This window comes from Megalops cyprinoides, chromosome 9 (assembly GCF_013368585.1).
Source record: "Megalops cyprinoides isolate fMegCyp1 chromosome 9, fMegCyp1.pri, whole genome shotgun sequence".
NCBI classification, from domain to species: Eukaryota; Metazoa; Chordata; class Actinopteri; order Elopiformes; family Megalopidae; genus Megalops; species Megalops cyprinoides.
In genome coordinates this window covers 27,574,898-27,600,640 of record NC_050591.1, presented here as the reverse complement: position 1 = coordinate 27,600,640, position 25,743 = coordinate 27,574,898, and the positions used below count along the sequence as shown (strand labels likewise).

The 25,743-nt window shown below is 42.6% G+C and overlaps 1 protein-coding gene across 3 annotated transcripts in view; it reads left to right on the top strand.

The window, feature by feature from the left end:
• The window catches only part of tenm4 (teneurin transmembrane protein 4), a 124,300-nt gene that overhangs the window by 76,520 nt on the left and 22,037 nt on the right, over positions 1 to 25,743 (top strand). For all 3 annotated transcript variants that reach the window (XM_036536219.1, XM_036536218.1, XM_036536217.1), the window contains 10 exons: positions 2,249 to 2,368; positions 5,057 to 5,318; positions 6,420 to 6,687; positions 6,799 to 6,942; positions 8,215 to 8,464; positions 8,870 to 8,890; positions 12,171 to 12,403; positions 14,450 to 14,604; positions 19,256 to 20,133; positions 25,300 to 25,472. In XM_036536219.1, coding sequence (XP_036392112.1) covers positions 2,249 to 2,368; positions 5,057 to 5,318; positions 6,420 to 6,687; positions 6,799 to 6,942; positions 8,215 to 8,464; positions 8,870 to 8,890; positions 12,171 to 12,403; positions 14,450 to 14,604; positions 19,256 to 20,133; positions 25,300 to 25,472 — 2,504 coding nt within the window. The remainder of the gene's footprint in view (positions 1 to 2,248; positions 2,369 to 5,056; positions 5,319 to 6,419; positions 6,688 to 6,798; positions 6,943 to 8,214; positions 8,465 to 8,869; positions 8,891 to 12,170; positions 12,404 to 14,449; positions 14,605 to 19,255; positions 20,134 to 25,299; positions 25,473 to 25,743) is intronic.

Sequence of the window (25,743 nt, the reverse complement as noted above, 5' to 3'; positions counted from 1 at the left end):
AGCAGCTGGCCTTTCCGGCAAAGTACACAGCACAAGGCCCTATAGCTGTGACAAGCCACATCAGACGCTGTGCGACATCAGACGCTGTGGCTTGTTATCACAGGCAGTGGTCGTTACTGCAATCTTAATTCTTCCTACAGGACACTGGTATGGAATCGAAGAGAACATATAGGCTAACCATCTATAGTTCTTGTTGGAAGATTGCTCTGTGTTGATACAGTCAGTAAATGATTAATAAATGCCCTTTCTCATAATTATTTTACAGTATACTGATCAGTTTTTATGTAGTTTTTCCTATAACAATGGCCTGAGTAGTGCATAAATGTATTCTGCTGAAAGTGCACTCAGGTAAAGTAGTCTGTTTACTTGAACTGAATATATTTTCTTATTACCTAATGCATTTTCCCAAACCAGTCTTTTATACCTGGAGAGTCAGAGGTGGAGATGACATTTCATTTGATTCCATTTACCAGAAGCTAATTACACAGACAAGCACTGAAATGGCAGTGGTGCAGTCATATTTATTCAGTGCTAATGTCTTTATTTGCCTTGCAGGTTACCTTGTAATCATGCCAAATATATGAGCTCAGGGTTCCATTAGTCAATTTTTCTTTATGAATTGATGTTTTTGTGTGATAAGACCTATTTCTTAACCATAATGTTAGTGACAGCTTGACACAGCGTGTGTTATTGACAAACTGAACCGACAATATCCTGCAGACAAGCTAGCGGAATGTCTGGATTTGGATAGCATAGTACAAAACTGTAGGTCGTCCATTTTATTATACAGCAGTGCAGTTGTAACGCGGTGTTAGTGTTATTTTAAAAACGATTACGTGTCTCTGTGGCTGCATGTGTCTGAGTGTCATGAGATAAACATTAGATTACAGTTCTTTTGTGTCTGCGATTCCAGCTCAGCTCTGTGCCAGTCCTTTTGAAATCTCACCTGATGCAAAGTTTCTGGAGCGGAGTCTTCACAGTTCCTCGCTGCAGCTCCTGCTGTATTTGATGTCAATATTTAAATCATTTGTCTTGACAGCAGTGAATCATCTCCCCATGTGGTTCAGTAAGGCAGGGAAGAGATAGTTCCAGTTTCTCTACTCCTTCTCTCTCTCAAAAAAAAAAAAAATACACACAGACACACACACATACACACTCATATACACACACACATACACAGACTGTTCACCTTTCAAATAGGGATTTCTAAATTAAACTGGCAGCATGAATAATTAAATGCAAAAAAGGCTAGGCAGCGTGTGTTTGCTCCTGAGGTAACGCTGTGCAAATATACATAGATGGATCTTTGTGTCAGTGCCAAGGGTTTGTGCTCCATCTCTTTGCCTTTTTACAAAGTAATAGTGTTCAGCCAAGGTCTCCTGAAGGGAAAGGAGAGCGGGCTAAATTAGCATTAAGCTTGGTTCCTGGGGACTAGAATACTGCAGGTAAACGATCTTGCCTCAAGTAAGGGCAAGTTGACATCACAAAGGGCAGCTGCTTACAAGTCCTGTGTTAATTGTTTCCTGGATGCAGCGGGACTGAATTCAGAGGGCAAACTGAACATTGTCGTCGGCCTGTGTTTTGGGTTACTATACATTGTGGGACACAAAAACAGCTGTGACGTTACATGCAGGGATGCCGTAGCTCCTGGAGTCTGGATTTTAACTGGGAATGGAGGACTACAGTTGGTCCATATTACAGTTTTTATATTATATTAAGGAGCTGCATTTTGTTGAATCCACATTATTTACCATTTAAATGCAATAATGTATATGGCACATTTTTGTCATTGGTAGCTGAGACTGTGCACTGTTTGTGGCATATTTTAAATGCAAATGCACGTAAAGCTGACATTCTTGTATACGTTTGTGATGTGTTTACGTGCTGTGATAACAGGAGATGAAAAGAAAGTAATCTAAATCCATTTTTCTAATTTGTAAAGAAGCTTGTAAAGCTCATATTTACTTCTCATCTTCTTTTAAATCCTATAAAATCCACAGTGGGCCCCTTTTGTAGCGGCTTGTGTATCTACTTGAAGCATGCATAAAAACAAACATTCACAATTTTCTGTGTTTTGATTCCAATCATCTCCAGTTCTCCATCCCAGTGGAGACTCCTTCAGCACCATTAAACTAGCTGTAACTGAGTTTTTCCTCTCAGAATTACTGAAAGCTTTAGAGCTTGAATCACAGCCATCACACATGTAGCTACATTTTGAATAGCCTGCCACTTTTTTTCTCCTTTGCAGCCACGCTTGTGTGATCCGGGGACAAGTGGTGACCTCAGATGGGACCCCTCTGGTCGGAGTGAACATCAGCTTCATCAACAACCCTGCCTATGGGTACACCATCACAAGACAAGATGGCAGGTGAGATACTGCCACCTCTGACTCTCACCATGCTCCATGAAACTCATGAAGGTCTTGTGTTCTCCATGTATTTTGGCTAGTGAAGTGGTTCCTATAGGTTAATATCACTCCAGCATTAAAACATGTAAAGGCGCAACAGGACCAATTGTATATTGTAAAATGCTAGTTGAAGCCAGTTGAAGAACTTTAAAAACTTCTTCAGTGTTTTAGTTTTTTTTTTTTTTAAAAATGGATCTTATGAGAAGGACAGAGGCTAAGCTTAAGTAGAACAGCACACTTTCAGAATAGATTATTTCATTAGCAAATTCAGTGAGCACAGTTATTAAGGATCCCTTTGCATTCTCAAGCAATTAGTCATCCGATACAATTTGATCCAGTAAGAATGGCAGATAAGATTTTTGGTAGAATTTTCTCTTCATTTTGTAGCTGACGCTCTCAGAAATGCAGTTAAACAATGTACATAACAATATGAATGTCAGGTTGGGAAATGAGCCATAGAAATTGCTCCCATATTAGGTCAGACTATACCTGTGAGGTACTGTGAATGCTACAGACACCACTGCAGGCTTTGTTAAACATGGGGTGAGGTGGTCCTTTCTCGTGTAAGGGTGAACGAATCTGCTTCTCCGTTGAGCACACTTCAGAAATCTATCTCCTGCTACAGATACTGTTGCAAGACTGAAGGTTACTATTTTACATTTCTTGATTTAGGTACTGTACATAGGAAAGCAGGTTTGTGCTTGGATTCATCCCTGCTTCCAAAATAGTTTCAGCTGGATTCTGTCTTCAAAGTAGTGCTCTTTAAACTTCCTTGTGGAAGTAGACAGCACCTTTTTTTCATAAACCATCTAGGTGGTCAAGCTCCTTTTCTCAGAGCTCCTCTACCCCCCAAGCATCTCTATCAGTCAGTGCTATCTTCACAGGCCACATCCCTGCAGTAAGCGTGATCTTCCTCTCTGTCCCTCCTTATCTCCCTCTGCCTCTTCCTCTCTCGCTCTTTCTTCCCACACTCCCTCTCCCTCTTCTTATCCCTCTCCTGTCCCCACTCCTGAGCTCATTTAACTTTCCTCAACACTCCACTTTTAGTGTGACTCCGTACTTCCGTTCTCCGTTACTGCCCTCTCTGCCTCCACATCTCCTCTCTGTCTTTCTCTTTTTCTCTTTCTCTGTCACTGCACTCCCACTGCATTTCTCAGCTCCTGTCTTCTTTCTGTACACTAATCTGTCTTTCTACATTCTCTCTCTCTCTCTCTTTTTCTCTGTGTCTTTGTTCTCCCACTTCTGTCCAGATCTCCTCCCAGCATATCTGTAAACACAACTCCATATCCCAGTTTCCCCTGTAAACATGCCCAGTCTCCCACAACTCCCCTCTGCAATCACAGTAAACAGGTTCACTGCAGCGTGAAATCAGAAATGCACCTGTTCATCCACTCAGAAATGGGAAAGCTCTCTCACATAGTTTTTATGATGTGTTTTTTATTGTCCAAGGGGCTTAGCTTTCAAAATTGCCTTCTCACCATCGGAAAACTTTTAGCCGAGGGAAGAGCTCCTTGAAATTTGCACCGGCAAGTGTGTCCAGCAAGGCGGTGAAACTCCTGAAAGTTTGCACTGGGTTGATTTTTCCAGAACTACTGAGGTGAAAAATTCAGATCCATTTATGTCCAGTAGTCTTTCACTTTTGCAATTAGTCTTATTGATTGTTGCAAAGAGAAAAAAGATGTGTTTTAGTAAACATTTTAAGACCTTCTGATGAAATTGTGAACCTAATATGTGCTCATGCTTGTACCTTTTTGGCTCTTTGCATTTTGGGCCTAAGAAAGTTAAACACTGTGGATGACATGCTTAAGTTTGTCAGCGGGAAAAAGACTGTAAGTATGATTGATAGCTGCTTTTGAGTATGTTATCAATTGGCGCAGCAGCCACCAGGACCTATGTGGATGTATTTTAATGGGTTTCAATCAGGCAAGGCAGCTGGGCTGGGCCCACCCAGACCACAGGCATTGGAGCTGCAAAGGAAAGTGTAAGGAAACTGCAACCGCTGCCACTGCTGCGCTCACTAGAGGGCGTCAAGGGCTGATTGGCTTTTTATAGCAATGCATCTTGGGAAATCCTCCAGAATTAGCATTCATAGATTACGCGTCTGGCTTCTGCTGATTTACCCTTAATTTTGAGGCAAGGGGTCCTAGATGGAGGCCAGGGCCCTCCCTGGGGTGCTGCAGATATCTAGGCGCTAACTGCCTGTTAAAAAGCACTGCTGCGCAGAGCAGGTGCAGGCCTGTAGTTATTACAGCATGGGAGGCAGTGCAGGTAAATGAATCACAGAGAGGCTTGACTGCAGCGAGGAGGCGAGGTCCATCACTGGCAGTTTCTCTGTGCAGAGGAGTGTAATTACATTACAGGGCTTTCAAACTAATGGCCAATGTGTCAGCGTGCAGTCCTCTGGTGAAGGGTCATTGCAGAGATGGGAAGCTTTGCCTCCTGTACAGAAGCACTCTCTCATTTCTCACTAGCCCCATTTAAAGAGTTTTGCTGTACTTCACAAACACACATTTGTCTTTACGTTGCTGTGCGCCAGACCAAAACAATAAGTTATGTGGTGCTGAGTTGTAATCAGCTGGATTGAAGGTTTGAAAAATTGGCCCCATGCCAAGGTGAAAGACTTAATTTTCTCCTTTCGTTATCTTATAGTTTCGATTTGGTGACCAATGGGGGCGTTGCTATCGGCCTGCGGTTCGAGCGAGCTCCGTTCATTACCCAGGAGCACACACTATGGTTGCCATGGGGACGCTTTTTCGTCATGGACACCATCGTCATGCGGCACGAAGAGAACGAAATCCCCAGCTGTGATCTCAGCAGCTTTGCTCGCCCGAGCCCTGTCGTCTCGCCCGCCCCCCTCACCGCCTTTGCAGGGGCCTGCTCCGAGAGAGGGGCCATCGTCCCAGAGATCCAGGTGACTTGTCCCTCCAGGAACCATCACTACTTGTGTCCTGCAGTGACTGAAGCAGACGTTAATACTGTTCATTTCTCATAAACGTACAGTGATTGGTACTGATTCAACAGTGCTAAGACTGTTGTCAAACTCAGACAGGGATGAGAAATGTAATTGTATGTTATAAAATCTTTTGTCAGCAAAAAACATATCCAAGGGCCTTTATATGTCATATTTACCTATTTTCTGCTTGTATAGTGGGAAATATTTGTTGAGATGATTCAGGTAATGGTCTTGTGTGATGGTGTAACTGCAGTGCCTATCCAGGGTTTGAACAAGCTACAAATTCACTTCCTTAACTGTGATGCTTTGCCATCATGCCATCTATACTATATTTTATTTCTGACTCATTGCAGCTGTCATTGCATGTCTTGAACGTAACTGGCCACTTCAGTTTGGTATGCATTGAAGAACTAGGATTTGATCACAAAAAAGAGGGGGAAAGAACAGTCAGAACTCATTGAGTTTCTCCACAGATGGGAGAAGGAGTCAGAGTTTAAAGGCCATGACTCCCTTTTCTTCAGGGTAATCGTGGCTCTCTTTGTGTGTCTGTCCCTCTCTAATTATTATGTTTTCCACTCCATTTTACGAGATTAATGACATACCACTGAGTTCAGCCTGCACAGCAGTCTATTAATAATGACATGATCTTTCTTCCACCCTACACCCCGCAAGCCCTCTCTGGGACATCGATCACTTGACAGAGACTTTGTAACGTTCCATTCTGATCAATTAAGCAGGCATGTAGGGGTGCTTTTAAAGCCAAACCCATAGACAACTTGAAGACACACATGACTAGCATCTCTCTAAATGAGCACGTGGCCTCCTAAATTGGTCCAAAATGAGTGTGCATCTCAATCCAAGGACATAAGTTATATGATTTATAAGACCATCAGAAGCAAGGGACTGTCCAAAGTACAGGTGCAAGGCCATCTACATGTCCTATAACAACTGCTAACACAAAATGTCCTACGTAGTTTGTGTCAGTCTCATTTTGAGTTGAACTGATGCCGAAAAGGCTTGTATGACAGTGTTACAGCCCGTTTGGTCCCTCTTCAACAGACACTTCAGGAGGAGATCCCAATCCCTGGCACAGACATGAGGCTGGGCTACTTGAGCAGCCGTACCCCAGGCTACAAGTCGGTGCTGCACGTCACTCTCACCCACGCCACCATCCCCTTTAACCTGATGAAGGTCCACCTCATGGTGGCTGTTGAGGGACGCCTCTTCAGGAAATGGTTTGCTGCCGCACCCAACCTCTCCCACTACTTCATCTGGGACAAGACCGATGTCTACAGCCAGAAGGTCTACGGGCTATGCGAGGCCTTTGGTAAGTGGGGAATAATAACCACCTGTATGTCCAGTTTGATTTTATGCTGTTTAGTCCACATGTTGGTGTCAGAAGGATGCTAATGTACTAATGAGTTTTCTCTCCCTCCAGTTTCAGTGGGCTATGAGTATGAATCCTGCCCTGACCTTATTCTCTGGGAGAAGAGGACTGCAGTCCTGCAGGGGTATGAGAGCAGTGCCTCTAACCTGGGCGGCTGGTCTCTGGACAAACACCACGCCCTCAACATCCAGAGCGGTCAGTTCACAAAAGTTTCATGTGTAATGTGATGTGATGTAACACCTCGACATTGAACAGAAAGCAGGTTTTCTGGGCCAAAAACAGCATAAGTACAACAACGGTCGAAGATAAACTGAAATATGTACATGCTGAATCCGCACACGCTTGTTTTACCGTTTTCCTCTGTGATAACCATTCCTCAATAAACATTTGGATTTATATGTGTAGTGTAAATGTAGTAGTAAAAACTGAGTGCATGTGTGTGTGTCCTGGTAAACACTCCATATTGTTATTTATTTATTTTTGCTCCATTACCATTCCTTTAAAGTAAGTTGAATATCAGCTGAAAGGGTTTTTCTGTCGAAAACCTGTTGATGCAGTAGTACGTTTATGCTCATATAAAATTTGCTTGAGGTAGAGCAACTCACCAGGGTGTGAGAAATTTGAGCAAATTCAGGAATTGTCCACCCTATAATAGCTTTGTGTCATTTCCTGACTGAAAAGAGCTGTTATTTATTTTGTGAAGTCAGACTTTTACTGCCGTTGTCTCTGATGGGCGAAAAGGGTCAATTTTCTTATTTCGACTGAATTACCTTTGAATCGCTGAGTAGCCAGTAAGAGACAAAACTCTCACGCTTCTCGTCGAGTAGAAGGCCCCAGCCAGTTGCTGTCAGGAGGGTGTCATCAAAGGAAATGAGGCGTAGTTACATGAAAAGTGCTGGAGAAAGATCTGTCCTGTTTGGAAAGGCACTCTGCAAGAATGCCTGAACCCTTTAAACTGAAACGCTTTCCCGTCTGCGGCAGAGTGCCAGTCCTCTTGTCCTCTCAGCGTCCAGTTCACGCTTCAGAAATTGAAAAAATCTGTTGTCATTAAATTTGGTTGTCTCCGCTCCTCGGGCAGCAGCCCTCAGCAGCCAGCTGTGTCACATTTTAAGACAAAAAGAGACACACAAATGTCACGAAACAAAGTAGCAAAGGCTGTGGCGATCTTCATCATTAGCTCTGATGTCTTAAGGCTCCGCATCTCATGCAAGATTAAGGTCAACAGATGCCCGCGGTGGAAAAAAAAAAAAGCAGTGTCTTACAAATTGATGCCGGTGAAAGTGTACCAGGTTTTAGCAGAGGCCAGCTTTGATTGGAGACTCCTGTGTGCATCTGTACGTTCCTCTTATTGTGTCAGAGGGCGATAATGTCAGTAGTGGTCTTTATGGTAATGACAGTCTTGTTAATGTTGCAATAGCAGCGGTGGTTCGAACCTGGCTTAAAGTGATGTCCATTCCGCTCTCACAGGCATCCTGCACAAGGGAAATGGGGAGAACGTCTTCATCTCCCAGCAACCGCCCATCATCGGCAGTGTCATGGGCAACGGGCGGCGGCGCAGCATCTCCTGCCCGAGCTGCAATGGCCTTGCGGATGGCAACAAGCTCCTGGCACCCGTGGCGCTGGCCTGTGGCTCTGATGGCAGTCTGTATGTGGGCGACTTCAACTACGTCCGCCGCATCTTCTCCACGGGAAACGTCACCAGCGTCCTGGAGCTGAGGTAACCAAGCGGGTGGGAGGTTTCTCCTCTGCCTCCGCGGCCCTGATTATGGGGCTGTAAACCTTTCATGGCAATGGTAGCAATGTGGTCTTTTGTAGCCCAAAAACAGACAGAGGTGATTATCCTGGTTCAGTCTTGTGCATACATTCACTGGCTTCAGGCGGCAGTTCTTCTTTGTAACATTAACACCTCTTAAATAAATAACTAACTTTTGGATTCCATTTTGTTCAGTTCTGTTCTAGATTTTCGTGAATTGATTTTGAAAAAAAAATCCTCTGTGCATGTAGCTGTTGATACACCTCTATTTACTGAAATATTACATCTAGTTACTTATTCTCTCTAACTGCTAACATCTTTTTCTGCTGTTTTTCCCCTTTCCCTGCTACCTTTGGCTTATTCTGTCAGAAATAAAGATTTCAGGCATAGGTAAGACCATTGCAGAAATTATATCTCTTACACAGTTGTAAATGAAAGTTTCTCAAACATGAGGGTCACATTTAACTGTCTGTTGTTAACACAAGGTAATTCATCCTTCACTTAAACTTGCATGGCTAATAGCTTTGTGGAAGGATTTAACTGGGCCCTCCATTGTGATAATGGAGTTAGAGTGAGAAAACTAAAATACTTGTGTTTTTGTGTGTGGGAGAGCGTATGAGAGAGAGAGTGAAGGAGAACATGGACCATATTTTTAAATGTCAGATATAAAAATGGAGAGCGGCTGAGGATTTAATGAAAGGTGCTCTGTTTCAGGTTTTAAATGGGGGCTCCGTCTGGGGATTAAGGGGTTTTTACAGAAGATAATCACTTTTTTCTTCCTTCTAAAACGGTACATGGCTTACCTGCTATGGCAGAATGTGAACCTGACCTTTCCAATAATGAAAAGACAGATGGCCAAACAGTATTGATCCTGGGTTTGCAAAATGGAAAAGGTTTTTAAATATACAGAGCTCATACTGAAGAAACATTGTCAAGGAAACGCAAAATGACAAGATAGAGCTGTGTTAACTTGAAACAAATTTCTGTTGTACCGTAAATGTTAGACTTAGTAGAGCCATTCACTGAAATATCACTGTGAAAGGGAAGAGTTGGTCTGGCTGTCATGTTGTCACATAGATCTGCTGTATCACTTTATAACTTTGCCTGGGAAAACAGAAGATCCAAGTGTATGACTATTTAATATGCTGAAATGAAATAATCTGTTGTATTTTTGATCCTTGTATTTGTCCAATGTTATTGACTTATGGTGGTGACTGCTGGAGGAAGGTGAAGGTACTCTTTCTTTTGATTCCGAAAAAGATTTCCAGCTCTTTTCCCATAAGCAGCTCCTCAGAAACACCTTGTGTTGGAGAGCCGAGAGTGTGTCTCTCGATGGTCCCACATATAGGTTCTGGACTCTGGGATGTCATTGACTCATATCACATAGGATAGTTCATGCCACTTTTTATTCTCCCTCAAGATGAGGCGAGAGGAGAATGTTAAAGAAAGGATTTATTTTTTAAAGGAATGTAAATTGGATTAAGATGTGACTGTTTCCAAAAGAGTCGGATCTAACTCGCAAGCTCCTTTTGAGCAGCACAGGGACTGCAAATACATTTCAACCATATTCGCCTGGCAGCAGGGTGCAGTGAAAGGTGTGTGGAGGGGGAGGCCAAGATCTGACCGGGAGGCCCCCCCACCCCACTGTGAGTCTGTCTCTTGGTCCTGCCGAAGCAGGTTCTCTCCATTGGCGCACCAGCATGCAGCTAAATTCAATTATCCTCCACAAGCCAGATGTTGTCAGTGCAAAGAATATAGATGGTGTGTACGTGCCTGAAGGTCAGAGCGTTCCTTTCTTTTGTTCAGGGGACAGTGGGGGGTGGGTCCGCAGTCCTCTGTAGGCAATGCCAGATTGATAATGTACCATGTGATTACATCTGAAGAGAGTGGACAAAATAGAGGGGAGGGCAAGCAGAGACTCTCAGGAATTACAGTTTGTCCACCATCCTCTCAAACTGTCCCTCTAATGTATGCCACTTTGAAACTGAGAATAGGGCACAGACCATTTCAGTCTTCCAGTCCTCCAGTACTCCAGTACTCAGGTGGCAGTTTTTTGTGTTATTTTTTTATTTATTCATTTATTTATTTATTTTTACTTTTATCTCAGGTTTATACCTTGATGTGGTGAGAAGGTCAGTTGTCATTCACAATAAGGAAATGAGGCTATGAAGCTGTGACCTGTGAAGCTCTTGTAGTCCTTGTCCTATAAACACTTCTAAGGTTATAAGGTTTGACACTGAGAAGCTAGGCCTGCAAGATATGATTTGACAGCTTCACAAAAATATCATGTTTTTATCCACTTTGAATCACAATGCCTGGCTATTAAATAACGATAATGACGTGTGGCAGACGTCTGTTGAAATGCCATGTCAAGATCCAACAACTGGAGTCATCTTTAAGGCGGCAGTACACTACGCTTCTAATAGTCAACCAGCAGATGTGTCCGTGTGGACTAGTCATGGGACATCTGTCTGAGTAATATATTTTATATTTATTTTGCTTTTTTTTCTGTTTTCAGAAAATATGGCCTCTCGTTCTTTGGCCAAGAGAAATTGCAGTATTTGAGGAAGACATTGTTCACCACCAATAAACCATTGAGAATTTCACTTTGCAACCTCACACTGGGCCCTATTCCCTAAACGTTTGCTGAGGAATTACATGTATATAACTGGCGCACAGTTTTAATCTGTTCTTCAAATCACGTGCAAATTATTTCTGACTTTGAGTGAGGAGGTTTAGCCTCAAACTGACTTTTGTTGCACATTGATATTGAAATTATAAGTGCATAATTTGGATGTAGAACAAGCAGTCGGACAGCTGGAATGCCCAGTAGCACGGAGTTATGGGCAGTGTGGGACTTTTATGCAGCCATGATTTTTTTTTTCCCTTTGTAGTCATGAATACGAGTTTTTTTTTTCTTTTTCTGTTTTATGAAAGTGTGCTGTGAGCTACTTCCTGAATGGAACATTTCAGCAGGTAGCCGATTTCCTTTGCTTGAGACCGACCGGCACATTTGGCAGCCTTTCATGTTTTTGCACCCCCTGTACAGAGATGACAGATTACCATGTCAGAATGGTGCCGTGGTTTAATGGGGTAGTTTGGCGGCCTGCTCCACCTAATGTGTTTAGATAGGACCACAACTGTGCATATATCTCTATACAGAACAGAAATCCCCGGGAGGGGAGGCTGCAACACAGCTACCTACATGTACCTTTATGAGTACACCACTCCCTGGGAATAGTGTTAGCTGTTGGTTTCAGAAGAAGCATGCAGAATATGTTGCCATTTTGCAGTGTGCACATTTTGTCTCTGGAAACCTGTTATTCATGTACTATAAACATGTTAAGCTATTTTAAAACCAGGGCATGTTTGTTGATCAGATGTATATATTTGGAAAATGTTCAAAAGTACCTGAAATGCATATAAGTATAAAGAAAATCTTTCACATTTTCATAACAGTCATGTTCCTTTTTGCTGCACACTTCATCTGATACCGATACAAATGTTTTTATGGACAAAGTGTCTCCCTGTTTGAAATTATCATTCATGGAATTAATCGTGTTCCTACAGTGAATAGAAATGATCCAAGCCATTTTTGAGAGACTTAACTACTGTCTATCTCTTTGTGATTTGTCTAATGTTTTGACCTGCGTTTCACCTGTTCGCTCAGCAACAGCCCAGCGCACAAATACTACCTGGCGGCCTGTCCTGTGTCGGGGACTGTGTACTTGTCGGATACCAGCAGCAGGAAAGTGCTGAAGGTGAAGTCCCTGACTGTGGTTAAAGATGTGGCCAAAAACCTGGAGGTGGTGGCCGGGACTGGAGATCAGTGCTTGCCCTTCGATGAGACGCGCTGTGGGGACGGAGGGAAGGCGGTGGAGGCCACGCTCACCAACCCTCGAGGTACTGACCAAACACAATACCCACTGCCAAATGCCAAGAACCTCTTCCTGCTCATATCTGTTCATGTGGGGAAGGTGCAGGGCACTGCATGGGTCGTTTCATATCAGTCAGAAATTGAGAGCAAATGATAGCTACACCCACCTAGACTCTTCAGTGAGTACTATCAGTTGCTACTCTTTAGTCTTACATATTTGTTTGAGGAGTGTGGTAAAGAGTTTATGGATATGATAAATGCAAAGCACATTACAGAAGGGCAATATTCAGATTCGGCAATTTTTTGAAGGTGTCTTCCAAGTCTTAGCGCTGGAGAATTATTTTGAAGATATTTAGCGCATACAGTTCCTCCGAGACAGTCTCAGTCTTTGCCAAGTTTTAAGGCTTTGAGGAGGGGAGTGTGATGGGCATGGAGAGCTATTTGAGAACTATCATGGGAAAAATGTGTAAATAATAAATAATTATGAAAATAGAGAAAAAGGGAAAAGATGTAAGGCTGTTTCAGGAGGAAAAAAAGGGCTTGTCCTGTTTTGCTCTGAAACTTTAAGTAAGGATCCTGTTTTCACTGCATCTGTTCAATCAAAGCACTTTGTGCTGATTGATTGACAGCTGAGTTGCAAAGTAATATCATACCTGTTCGTCACCGTCTGTGAGAAGGAAAAAACGAGTTGGATCTTCAGCGTAGGGTAACTGTTCTGTCTGGTGAGTTCTTTGTCAGGACTTGAGGAGTGATTTCTGACACGGCCAGCAGAGAACATGGTGAAAACACAGCTCTAGGAGGTCAGATCAATGCACTTCAATTTTCAGACACATAATGATATTTTCTTTCTCAGGCCAATACTTGGCCCATTCTCCGGCTCAGGGTTGCCAAGCACAGAGAGGAGCAGGGTTTTTCCTGACAAAAACCCTTGGTTACAGAAATGGTGTCTTTCCATGTGTATTGCTCAGGGTCATTGTATTGAATCTGGAATAATGTTACACGGTGATAATGTTCATTGTATCTTGCCATTGTCCACCACAGAGATCGAATGGTTCATGTTTTCCTCATGCAGAAAAGTGCATTTTCATGGACCAAAACTTCTTTGATGTTCAAAATTGTGTTGGTCCTTTCGTGACAAGTGTATGAGGTCATGAGCTAACAAACAGCCTGACGAACAAATTAGCCTGTTGTTTTAGCTCTTAGCTGATGCCACAATAACTCTAACCCTTGACTTACTCATTTGAATAATTTTCCATACCAAGAACCTCCTTGTACTTTAACCTCACAAAAGTGATTGTTTGTAGCGCATTGAGTGAACACAACTGCAACTTCAATCAATAATCAGAAATACAAAATTAACAAACATTTTTTTTTCTTGTCTGTTGTCCAAAGAATTTTAGCTTAAAAAGTTGGGGGTTCTGAAGCCAAAGGTTTTCAGAAGCATTTGGACTGCTCAGAAACTGTTCTGAAAAATACTTTCAGTGATACCTATGTTTTATGAGTTGCATGTACCATAGGGTAAAGGGCAGGGATGCAGTTGAAATAATACCTTTCAAATGATCCATATTCTGGCAGCCTCTCCGATATGAGTTCAGGGCTTTTTGGTTGTTTTCTGGAAAGTACAAGAAATGACAAGTTGAACAAGTTGGTAGACATGATGGCTTTAGTAAATGAGAGCCTATGATGATTTTTAATAGTCTAGGTCAGTATATCCCTTTTGTTTGATTCTTGCCGGGTCACAACATGAAGTACATTTTTTAAATTATATTATTTCTTAACTCTACGAGGCTACGAGTCTTGTACACTTGGCATGTAATGACCCACATACAATAACTGAATAAATGTGCTAAATTTGGCATCGGTGCTTACCCTGTGGTGCTTTATTTCCTTTGATTAATGACCATTTCAGGCCTGTGCTCAGCCCTCAGTGTACTTTCATATGATTAATATGTGTTCATACATCAGGATAAAAATCAAAATTGACAGGCTTTTTTCTGATGAGCTTGCTAATACTAACTGCTGAGCAGTAGTTTAACTAACTGCACCCCTTCCCATTAACTCTTCCACATCAGGCATCACTGTGGACAAGTACGGGCTCATCTACTTTGTGGACGGCACCATGATCCGTCGGATCGACCAGAACGGAATCATCTCCACACTACTGGGCTCTAATGACCTCACCTCGGCCCGGCCCCTCAGCTGCGACTCTGTGATGGATATTTCCCAGGTACCAACACCCTCCCCACCCCCACCAATCACCAACACCCAACCCCATCAGTCCCTGCCCCCACAGCAGGCCTGTCTCAGCTCTGATCGCGGGCCTCATGGCTGTCCGCAGTCTCTGTGATCCTCCTGCCTGCAGCGTTTCAGCCCTATGCTCTGCAGCTGGCCTCTCCGGCCGTGGGGCCATGGAGGGATGTCAAGAGAGATCACATAATGCCCCATGCACGCCAACTTTGGCCCACAGCTGCGGGACGTAAAAAAAATGGCAGTGGCTTCACTGTTGCCCCCCTAAAGGCAAAGGCCATCCGCCATCTAAAGTGGTAGGTTCTGACCCCTACAGGGGCATTCCTCTGATAGGATGCCACTCTGTCCTCAAGGTTTAATTATTCTGTCCAAGAGCTGCAGATGGCATCATCTCACAGGTTTGGTGTTACTGTCTGAGCCTTAAATCATGAAATGATCCACCTGCTACCATTCATTCCTCGTATAATATCATTATAATCATTCACTTTCAAGTGCCGTTTAAAGCTAATGAACCATTACTTACCTAGTGACCTCCATTAAGCATAATACTATAATATTATTATGAGTAAATTACATTATAACAGTGAAGAGTATTATTGATAGCAATGGTGGTAATAATGTTCATGATAGTGTCCATACAGACATTTTTTTTTTGACAGTAGCAACTTTTTTGGATTGCGGGACACAGGAGATTAATCACTATGTTATCAAGGCGTGTATTCATCATCATTCTGTGCCGTAGCGCTCTGTGCTCTCAGAAGGCTGTGCTCTGTTTCCTCTCTGGGCACCCTCCTATCCTCAAGCTCTGTCCACATTTGCAGGATCTGAATGAGACAAGGTTATTTGTGGCTCTTGGCAAATGGGCCCAGCAGAGGCCCCAGCTGCCAATAGAGTTTTATTTTTTGTGGGAAGATGCAGCCAAACAGAGCAGAGGAAAGAACCTGAAGCTGAAACACCCCCCCCCCCCTCCCCCCCAACCCTCCTCACCCCCCTCAACCCTCCTCACCCCCCTAGGCCCCTCAGGACCCCCCCCCCCCCCCCCCCCCCCCGCAGACCTCATGGGACGTCTGCTACCCCAGCACCCTTGGGATGCCTGCCACCTCGGCTTGGCAGTAAGGGTGACATAGGCAGGCTGACTGCAGCTCGGCAAATCTGACAAAGCTCACTAACGGCCAGAGATCATCAGAATGTAAAAGGCATCCATTAAGCATTCAGCCCCAGTATGCTACACCCTCTTCAAACACGAGCCTGTCTTGCTTAAGCCCGCTTCCTCCTTTAAGGACTTATTAGAGAGCACTCCACTTTTCCTCTTGCACAGTTTCATCAAGGATTATTTCAGTTTTTCTCCCCAAGGCCACCTTATTAGCTTCCCTTCATTATTTCACAGCTTTGGAGTCTTCTTAGAATGCAGGTCTTTTGGCTATGGTTGTTGCATGGTGTCACATGAGATCGCATTCATTAATGTTTGTGTGTTAGTATATGTGAAACAATATCCACAAATGCAATCTATTGCTCTGTTTCACTTTGCAGTTCCTTTTGCGAGAGGTTAATGGTTTCAACCCTTTGAGAAATGTTGCTGATGCAGTTTTATATTGAAGCACTCTTTTATTGAAAATGTTATTTGTGTTTTTTTTTTTTTTTAGCACTGGTATTCTCTTTATCCCCCAGTGATCCTGAGTCCATAGTGAAAAGTCCTGCCCTGAAATGAGATAACTTTAAACATATTTTCACTCCAAGGACATTATGTGCTCCTCATAGTTCCATCTGTACCATATTGTCAGTGATATCCGGTTCAAATCAGAGTAGGGCTTTAAACCGACTGGGAGATTATTTCCCAAGGTAGGCATCCAATGAATAAGAAAACTAGCATGAATGGTACCTGAACATGATGAATACCCGAGGGTTTATAAATCAAAGGAGTTTTTTTCTTTTAACACATTTATTTGCAAACTGACACCCAACCCAGTCTTTGCTCTTGGGTGAGGCTGTTGTCCGGCATGGGTCGTTACGCCAGGCACCCATGACAGCTCTTCCGGGGCTGAAGGTTGCCAGAAGGGGGAAGGTGCCAGGGGAAATATCCCCTCATCATTCACAGCGGCGGAAAAAGCTCTCACAGCCCACTCCCCCGAGCCACTCCACACTCCAGGTCATAAAATATTTAACCGCCAGTGTTGACAAGGAATGGGTTTTAAGAAATTGAAAATTCCCTCTCTCATTCCGAAAGTAAATGCATTCTTATTCGTTTTTCTTTTCACTGAAAGGCCAGACTTATCTAGTGTCTGTCTCCTGTATAATATGGGGCACTAAAGTACATTACACCATGGAAATGGCCAGAGTCTGACGTCATTTTTATGATCAGGGAATTTTCTGCAGAAGTGCAATCTTAAAGATGGGGTACACATTAGTGAAAGGCGTGTAATAGCAGCCATTGTCTCCGGATGAAATCTGGGTGATAAGTTTAAAAACAAATCAGAATTTCAACACAGAGTAAGGGTCAAACAACAGAGCTTCATCTTCCCCCTTCACAGTCCCAGCATGAGTTCCCCTTCTCACATGCAGTTGCATGAGGGGTCAGCGCATATCTCTTGAAGAGACGTTTAATTACCGGCTGTGTGACAGATGGTGTTATTGATTTATTTCTACGGCATAAACTGTAACCCAGGGTGATTAATTTCATATTAATTGATGCAAGTGCAAGTAGAGCAAATAGTAAACTGCCTTGCAATCACAAAACAATTTAAGAAGTTCTAAACACCCAAGAAAAGAGCATAAAATATTCAGATATATCCAGATCCTTCAGAGGCTAGCTTCCAAGAAGTTCAGGTTCACTGGTAGTCTTAAAGTGAGATTATTAAGCACAGCAAAAGCCTAAGCTCAAACTTCAAACACAGTTTTGGTTTGGTTATGTCTGCGTGTGTGCATATGTGTGTATGCATAAATCCTTTCTATGAATATGTCATCATGTATTGACTGCTGATACTGTATTTATGTGACAAGGTAGGTGCTTCGACTGTAAGCCTGAGACAAATGGTTTAGTTGTTTTGGATTGCAGAGTAAGGCTGCATGTGAACTGGAATTTAATTTAGCAACCTCAACTTTTTTTTCCATCAAACACAGTTATCTGTACATCCCATAGGGGATATTACTGTACAAGTCAGCAATTTGAAGATTTTTTTAAAAAATTTGATTCTTTGCTGATGCACTGTTTAACTGTCGCCAGCTGAATTGTTAGCTGCTGCAAGCCAGATCACAATTCAGTGATGCTTCAGCCTCACTGTGTACTCTCCAAAGGTCAACTGTTCGTCTCAATGTACTAACTCAAATAGCTTTTTTAAATTGAAGCAGACAGCACTGTGTACTGAAATATTAAATCTGGATATTTTTTCTCTGCGTGCTGTGATTGTTCTCCAAGATAAGTTTTCACTTCAAAAATATCTGGAGCTAAAATGTTATATCTCTGTAAATGGGCTATGAAATTGAATATGGATTTATGTTTTACTTCATCATCATTCTATGTTTATAGTAAAAATGTACCCCATGTTAATTATGATGTTTCAAAAATCAATTTTAGGCATTTGTACCTGTAATGGAATACATTTGGGATTTCATTCTGATTAAGTTGGGTTCGGAAGCGGGGGTGGGGGTGGGGGGGCTTGCATCAGTGTTCCACTATGACATGATCAAGTGGAATAATTGCAAGGTAACATTATCCCGCAGTAGATTTCCCATATGTACAGAGAAATAGATATTTGAATCTTAAAAATACCCAAATCAATGTTGACTCTGCTTTCATGCATCCTAGTGAGTCATGGGTCATTTTTATAATATTTTTTCCAGTAAATTAAGACCAGATTTTAATCACAGTCTCTTGCTGTTACTCTAGGAGTGCTATTAAAATGAGACACTTCATTGGTTGCTCCTCAGAAAGAGAAAGCACTCAGGGATTCAATGGAGTACAGACTAAGGTCTGAAGCTTTTTTCAGGCAGTAATTGCTGCCTGTTAAAAGCCAGATGCATTATTTTCTGAACAATAAGTCATAATTTGGGAGGCTGGAAACAGGCAGGGCTTTCATCTGATAAAGGTGCTCCATTTTATTTTCAAGGACTTTGTCTCCTGCAGTCTTATTCCATTAAGGAATTAATAACCTATAGCAAAAAAAGACATCCTCTACATGTGCTGACAAATGCACAAGTATTTAGCCGAACACATCGCATATGATCAATGGCACTGTTCTTCCCTGGGATAATCTGATTATTTGACGTGTTCCCCATTTATTGTCCTTTCCTCCCTTGGTTGTTATCCGCGCACATCTGAGGTCTCCTGTCTTGTGTGTCTCTGGTTAACAATACCACAGTGTGAATGATTTTTTTTTTTGCCTTTTTATCAGATGGTCAGCGTCTCAGAAATAATCCTTTCAGTCCCAAAGACTGAGAAGTAAAATTGCTTGCACTGGGTTTTCTTTAGAATGGAAACCCCTTAATGAGCACTGTAGTATTTTTCAGTGTCTGTGAAGTCGTAGCAATTCTCTTCCTCCTATCACAGATCTCTTTAATGTAGCATGTTTAAAAAGTAAAAAGCCTTGTGCTTTTGGAGGCTGGTCTGTAACAATGGTGTGATATTTTACTGTCAGGTTCGTCTGGAATGGCCCACTGACCTTGCAGTCAGCCCCATGGATAACTCCCTGTACGTCCTGGATAACAACGTGGTGCTGCAGATCTCCGAAAACCACCAGGTGCGCATCGTAGCCGGTCGCCCCATGCATTGCCAGGTGCCGGGCATCGACCACTTTCTACTCAGCAAGGTAGCCATCCACGCCACCCTGGAGTCTGCCACGGCGCTGGCGGTGTCCCACAGCGGCATCCTGTACATTGCCGAGTCGGATGAGAAGAAGATTAACCGCGTGCGGCAGGTGTCCACCAACGGGGAGATCTCCCTGGTGGCAGGTGCCCCCACCGGCTGCGACTGCAAGAACGACGCAAACTGCGACTGCTATTCTGGGGACGACGGCTACGCCAAGGATGCCAAGCTTAACGCGCCCTCGTCCCTGGCCGTGTCCCCGGACGGCGAGCTCTTCATTGCCGACCTGGGCAACATCCGCATTCGCTACGTCCGCAAGAACAAGCCCTACCTGAGCCCGCTCAACTTGTACGAGGTATCCTCCCCCATCGAAGACGAGCTCTACCTGTTCGACGCCAACGGCAGCCACATCTACACCCAGAGCCTCACCACTGGAGACTACCTGTACAACATCACCTACACCGGAGAGGGCGACGTCAGCACCATCATCGACAAGAACAAGAACATCATTAGCATCCGGAGGGACGGCACCGGAATGCCCCTCTGGGTTTTGGTCCCCGACGGTCAGACTTTCTGGTTGACCATTGGAACTAACAGTGCCCTCAAGAGTGTGGCTACGCAGGGGCAAGAGCTGGCCATGATGACCTATCATGGGAGTTCAGGGCTGCTGGCAACAAAGACCAATGAAAATGGATGGACAACATTCTATGAGTAAGTTGATTCTTACCTTTTATTCACCACCCTAAAATTTGACACAGATATCTCTGAAAGGGACTGTGGTGGAAATTCAACAGAAAACAACCCTTTTAGTGATGTTTTGGATTTTACATTCAGTTGCAGGGATTTAAACAAGAAAAAATGCTGTGCCAGAAATAGGCCGTGTTTTTGCTGTCTGTAGACATCTGTTGTAGACATTTCTTGTGAGGTTTGCTCACCTGGACACACCATAAGCCTATTCACATGCAGTGATGTAGAATATGACTTCTGCCTGCTGTTATGACATATCCTGGGTCTGTGAATATTTTAGAGAGGACCCGGAGGCTTGGAACCTGCTGGAACTGATTATAAATAATAGCCTCCGCTGTGCTGTTGGATTGAAGAGTAAAGCATACTGGACGGCACGCTTTTGCCTTAGACTTCAGTGACAATGCACAAGTGCATCTGAGCAGGACAGGTGTAGCAAGGGACTGTGACTGAGGGCAACCTGCCATCAGCTGGGATCAGTGAATTATCCACTGGAAGACTGAAGGAGAGTTAGCTGAGCTCACATGAGAGATTGCATGTAAAGGATTTGTTTATCCCCTACTTCACTGCTAAACTGTCACATTCTCCTTACCTTTGTCACATATCACTGATCTGAAGTTCTACCCACATTTCCTGAATAGTTACACTGAGGCGTCCTAGTATAGCTACTGTTACTGTGTTTCACTACATACTGGTTCAGCTAGCTATTACAAAAATGGCACCATATTGTTAGCAATTTCAACTGTTTCAACTGTTATACCTAAGACTGACAGTGTTGAAAGCAAATTCATTTAGCTATGAGGATTTGATTTTACTACTGGTTAAAGTGTGGTGTTATTGTAAAAATACCATCCCAAAATTGTTATACTGATAATGAAAAAATGCGTTTGGATCCTGCCTAATGTTCCAAGAGTTTATTTTCATAGGGCACAGTTTCTTAGGCAGGCGAATGCTGCAAGCCCAGTCCACACTGGACCGCAGGCCTATATAGGTGGGCATGTGGCAGCAGCTTGACATCTGGGGTAGAGTTTAAGACATGGTATTGAAAATTTGCTGGTTCAGGAAATGGAGAGGCTTTAAGGAACACTTTACATGGGTGTCTTATTTGAACTCCATGCTTATTTGATTTTCCATATTTGCCGTATTTTTAGTGCAGTTGCATAGCTATTTTTACCCACTGGTGATTCACTTTCTCCCCTAAGTCTATTTATTACTGAAACAATTACACTCACTGTGAGTTTGTGAAAAGGGGATGCATGCTCATTTCATTCCTCATTTTATATAGTGCTGAGGCAAATAAATAAATTACACATGTATTGTGTGCCCAAAACCTCAGGCTTATCCAGTGTCTCCCAAGTTAAACAGGAATATGTTTATGTAGTGTCAACTATTAACTGCACAGATCAAGTTCTTACGCTAATTAGTAGTCTGTAGTGGTCATCATAATGAAAGTTCATATGTTGTCATAGATACTTTCAACTTTTTGTGCTACTAGAATCCTGCATAAGTGGTTTCTGATTGTTCAGAATTCATCATCGACATCAAGACTCTTGCTATGTCACAGACATTTTTATAGTTTGATAAGAATAAAAATGTGTTCCTTTTTAATCTTTTTTATTCTTATGAAAAAGAAATGTAATTAAGAGCATAGACTTCCTGAAACAGTGAAAATGATCCCATTACAGTTACTCTCCCTTAAATAATGCAACAGGCATAACCACAGAAATACAGAAGCTCAGCAACTGACATTTCTAAAGGAAAGAAAGAACAAGTATAAGATAACGATTGCTTTAATTTGGAATAATTTACGCAGCAATTAGACTTAAACGTTACATTTTCCCCATCGGCAGAGCTGGGTTTTCATGTTTAATTTAGCCCAATAAAAAGGCTTTTTGTTATTTTTGCTTAATTAGCTTTGAAGGTCATGTTGCCACCTGAGGGTCAGAGACACAATTTCCTTACGTTGGAACTGAACAGGCTTCAGCATTAATCTCCACACAACAAAGTGTTGAACATTGTTTCCACTCTGACAGCTGTTTTATCATATGCTTAGCCTCAAATTAATTAATTTCTGTGCCGGGCGTTTAGCCTATAGACAGAATTTAATTTAGTAATTGTGCTGTAACAAAGCACAGAGGGCCTGCAATAACAATGACATCTGTTTTGTGGTTCCCCCCACCCAAGATTAAACCCTATGGCAACCTCTGCTGTACTTTGGTGGCACCTTTTAATGTTGTTTTTTTGTGATTAGGGCAAGCTAATGTCCCATAATCCTCCTTGATATAAAGCTGCGGGAGAACAAGTGACTGGGCAAAGGAATGGCTTAGATGGCCATATTCCATGGACCTGTAGGCAGATTAGAGTGGTTCTGGGATGGGCTCAGTCCAGCATAATCAAGCTCCCAGCGCCACAGGTCAGTGGATTAGCATCAGAAAATGACATGGCACAAATCCGAAAGGCCTCTGGGCATCTAAGTTAAAAGCCACAGGTCCTCCTTCTTCCTGTATGCGCCTTGGTATGGCAGGCACTCAAATCCAGTGGCAGGAGATAAGAAGGGGCTCAGTGTGTGAGCAGGTTGAAGCCATAAGAGCCCAGCATTGGAGCCTGAGCAGGGTTTCTTTTTCCAGGCTTTGACAGAGAGACCTCTGGGTTACTTATCAGAATGAGCCATGGAGCTTGTCTCTGGAAGAGCTCTCACCTCACACCTCAGTGCCCATTACCCATCTCACAAGCTCCACACAAACTGAAGCTGGTGCAACATGGCAAAGTTTGCATTAGGGAGAGTCCTTTGGAAGGAGACTGAATTATGGGTAGAATGAGCTTCTCCGTCCATCTTAAGTCCCATATCAATATCCCCATGCTTCCTCAGGATAACATGCACCACTAATACATCACCAGCACTGAGTCATCAAGGCGTTTCAGCAGGGGACAAATTTCTGTGCTTTTTTTGTCAGACTCCTCGTAAGATTTTATTTGAAGATTCCACCCCTGAGGCAGGGCTCAGCACTTACTTTTCAATGTGGTTGTCCCAGCTGGACAACCAGTCATCAATTATTGGTTGGTTGCCTGAATGAATAATATGGTTGCCATGTTTTAACACTATATATTTTTGCACCCCTAGCCTCCTGCAAAGGTAAATTGCTGACAAGAGAATACTTACCTGAATTTGTGTCAGCCAGATGTGAAGTTCAGCAGTCATTTATTAATATTATAAGTGCATCCCAACTTTGGGTTCTCCTCTTTGGGCTGATAACAGTTTAGATGCTGTTAAAGAATAATGTCCAATCATCTTGAGACTGTTTCTGGGAAGAAAATTGGAGGCTTGTAGATTTCTCTCAATTTCACATCTCTTCTTCATAATACAAATCAAGGTTACAAGGTGCCAATTGTCTATAACATCAACACAGGTATGCTAGATATAAAGGTATTTCATAGCCATTAGCCTATGTGAGTGGAAAACACAAAATAATATGTGTGAAGTGCTTTCCCGGTCTGAAACAGTCTATCTGGCTGTGGCCTAGATAATCTTATGAATATGCACACGTTGCTCAAAAATCAACAATGCCTGAACCAAACTAAATGAAAGGGAGCTAGCTGGCCAGCTAGCTTGAAATAAAACCAGTGTAGAAAGCTAAATAAAATGAATCTTCCCTGTCACAATGTAGTCCAATACACTAAATAATTCCCTGCTGCCTTTCACTAAGAGAGGCAGCAAACTATAGGCACACTTGCTAGTTTACTTGCTTGCTAGCTAATGCAAGCAGCAGTTGTTGTAGTCTCAAATCAACATCAAAACAGCCAACACAAGCAATCGACACAGTCCACTTCCGTTTGTAAGTGCTTGCTGTGCGCAATTGTATCTGAAAAGAGTTCAGCTAGAGATAAGTTTGACCATGGCAATGCTAGTTCACTCCCTTTTTTTTTCTTTTCAATTTTGATTAAACACAACGGGGCTAGCTGTGAAAATGCCTCCGAAATGGCTATCACGTTTATTAAGGTGCATTAGGGGAACTGGTTACAGTCGAGAGTGCTTTCTAGTTTGTAATCACAGCAAAGATAAAAGATGAATGTGAGGCTTACAGTTCAAATCCTTGTTCAATAAAATGTCAAATCCCTCACTCAGACTGCGGAGGACAGAGGAGTAGAAAGATTTAGAATAATTCCAGGCCTGATAATAAAGGACACGGCTCTTCTCACTCTCAAAACCCAATTGTGCAATGAGGTACCTGCTGTTGGTAGGCCTACGTCAACTTTTCTCTTATCTGTACAAGCCCGCAGGGTGTGTTTACATTTTGTTATTATTTTGTTTGTTGATTCTGTTTGTGTGAATTCTGTTTTACCAGGGTTATCTGCCTCATCTCTGCCTCCCTGTTCATATTTTATCAATACATAAAGTAATATTAACCTCTCTAACTGACTGACAGATCTGTTCCTTAAAACAGGATGAAACATGTTTTTCTTTTATAACTTGATTGCTCCATGGGGATTGAACATCTATTAAAAAGCTGACTGTCATTTTTTCTTCCTGCCCAGTGCTGCCCCAAATGTGAAAGGTGCATTGTGTGGCCTTTTCAGACTTTAAAATAAATGCTTTTAAAATGCTTGCATTGTCAGCAGTAAATACTATATGTAACTAATTTCAGGGCTCAATAGGTAAATTGATGATTGCTACAGGAAATGCTATGCTGTGTCAGTCCTGTGTCTGGAGAAAGAAAATGTTAAGTAAGCATGTGATTGCACATTTTGTAGCAGTAAAGTTTTCTAGGTGAAAGTAGATTTTGTCCGAGTTGAAGTGTAATGCTATGACTGTGTGGGGGTATATATATGTTCTGTACTATATATATATAGTTCTGTAAAGGATGGATTATTTTATTCTTTATGGATTTGATAGGTTATAGGCATTCACTCAGGGGAACTTTTCTTTCAATAATAACAATTGTATCTTTTATTCAACATGAATACCTTACCAGTCCTATACTCATTTACTATTTACAGTAAGTTTATAAGGAAATGATTTGTTAGAGAAATGTACAAATTAATATATTAATTAGCATCCCCTACTGGAAGATGTGATATATGAGCAGGGAACAGTGTACTTCCCTTCCTTGGTCTCACATCTCTTCTTCTTGTCAGGTATGACAGCTATGGCCGCTTAACCAACGTCACCTACCCCAGCGGGCAAGTCAGCAGCCTTCGCACCAACTCTGACAGCTCTGTAAGCGTCCAAACAGAGGCCTCCAACAAAGAGGACATCACCATTACAACAAATCTGTCTGCCTCCGGAACATTCTATACACTCATGCAGGGTAAGTACCTCAATAACGGGGTTATTATTCAATAATGTGAGCTGTGGCAATGTAATTTGAAAGGTTAGGTCATGTCCTGCTGATTTACAATCTATTTGTTTGTCATGGGAAAGGGCAGTGGTAATCTGGATACCAATGTCAAACAGCGACAAAACTTGTATTTGTTCATGTAAGTTTTTTATGCATGTATGAATACAGTGGAGGGGGGAGTAAAAATTATGTATATGGGCTCTAATTGGCTCCGGCAGTTAAGGCTCAATCTAAGCCCTAC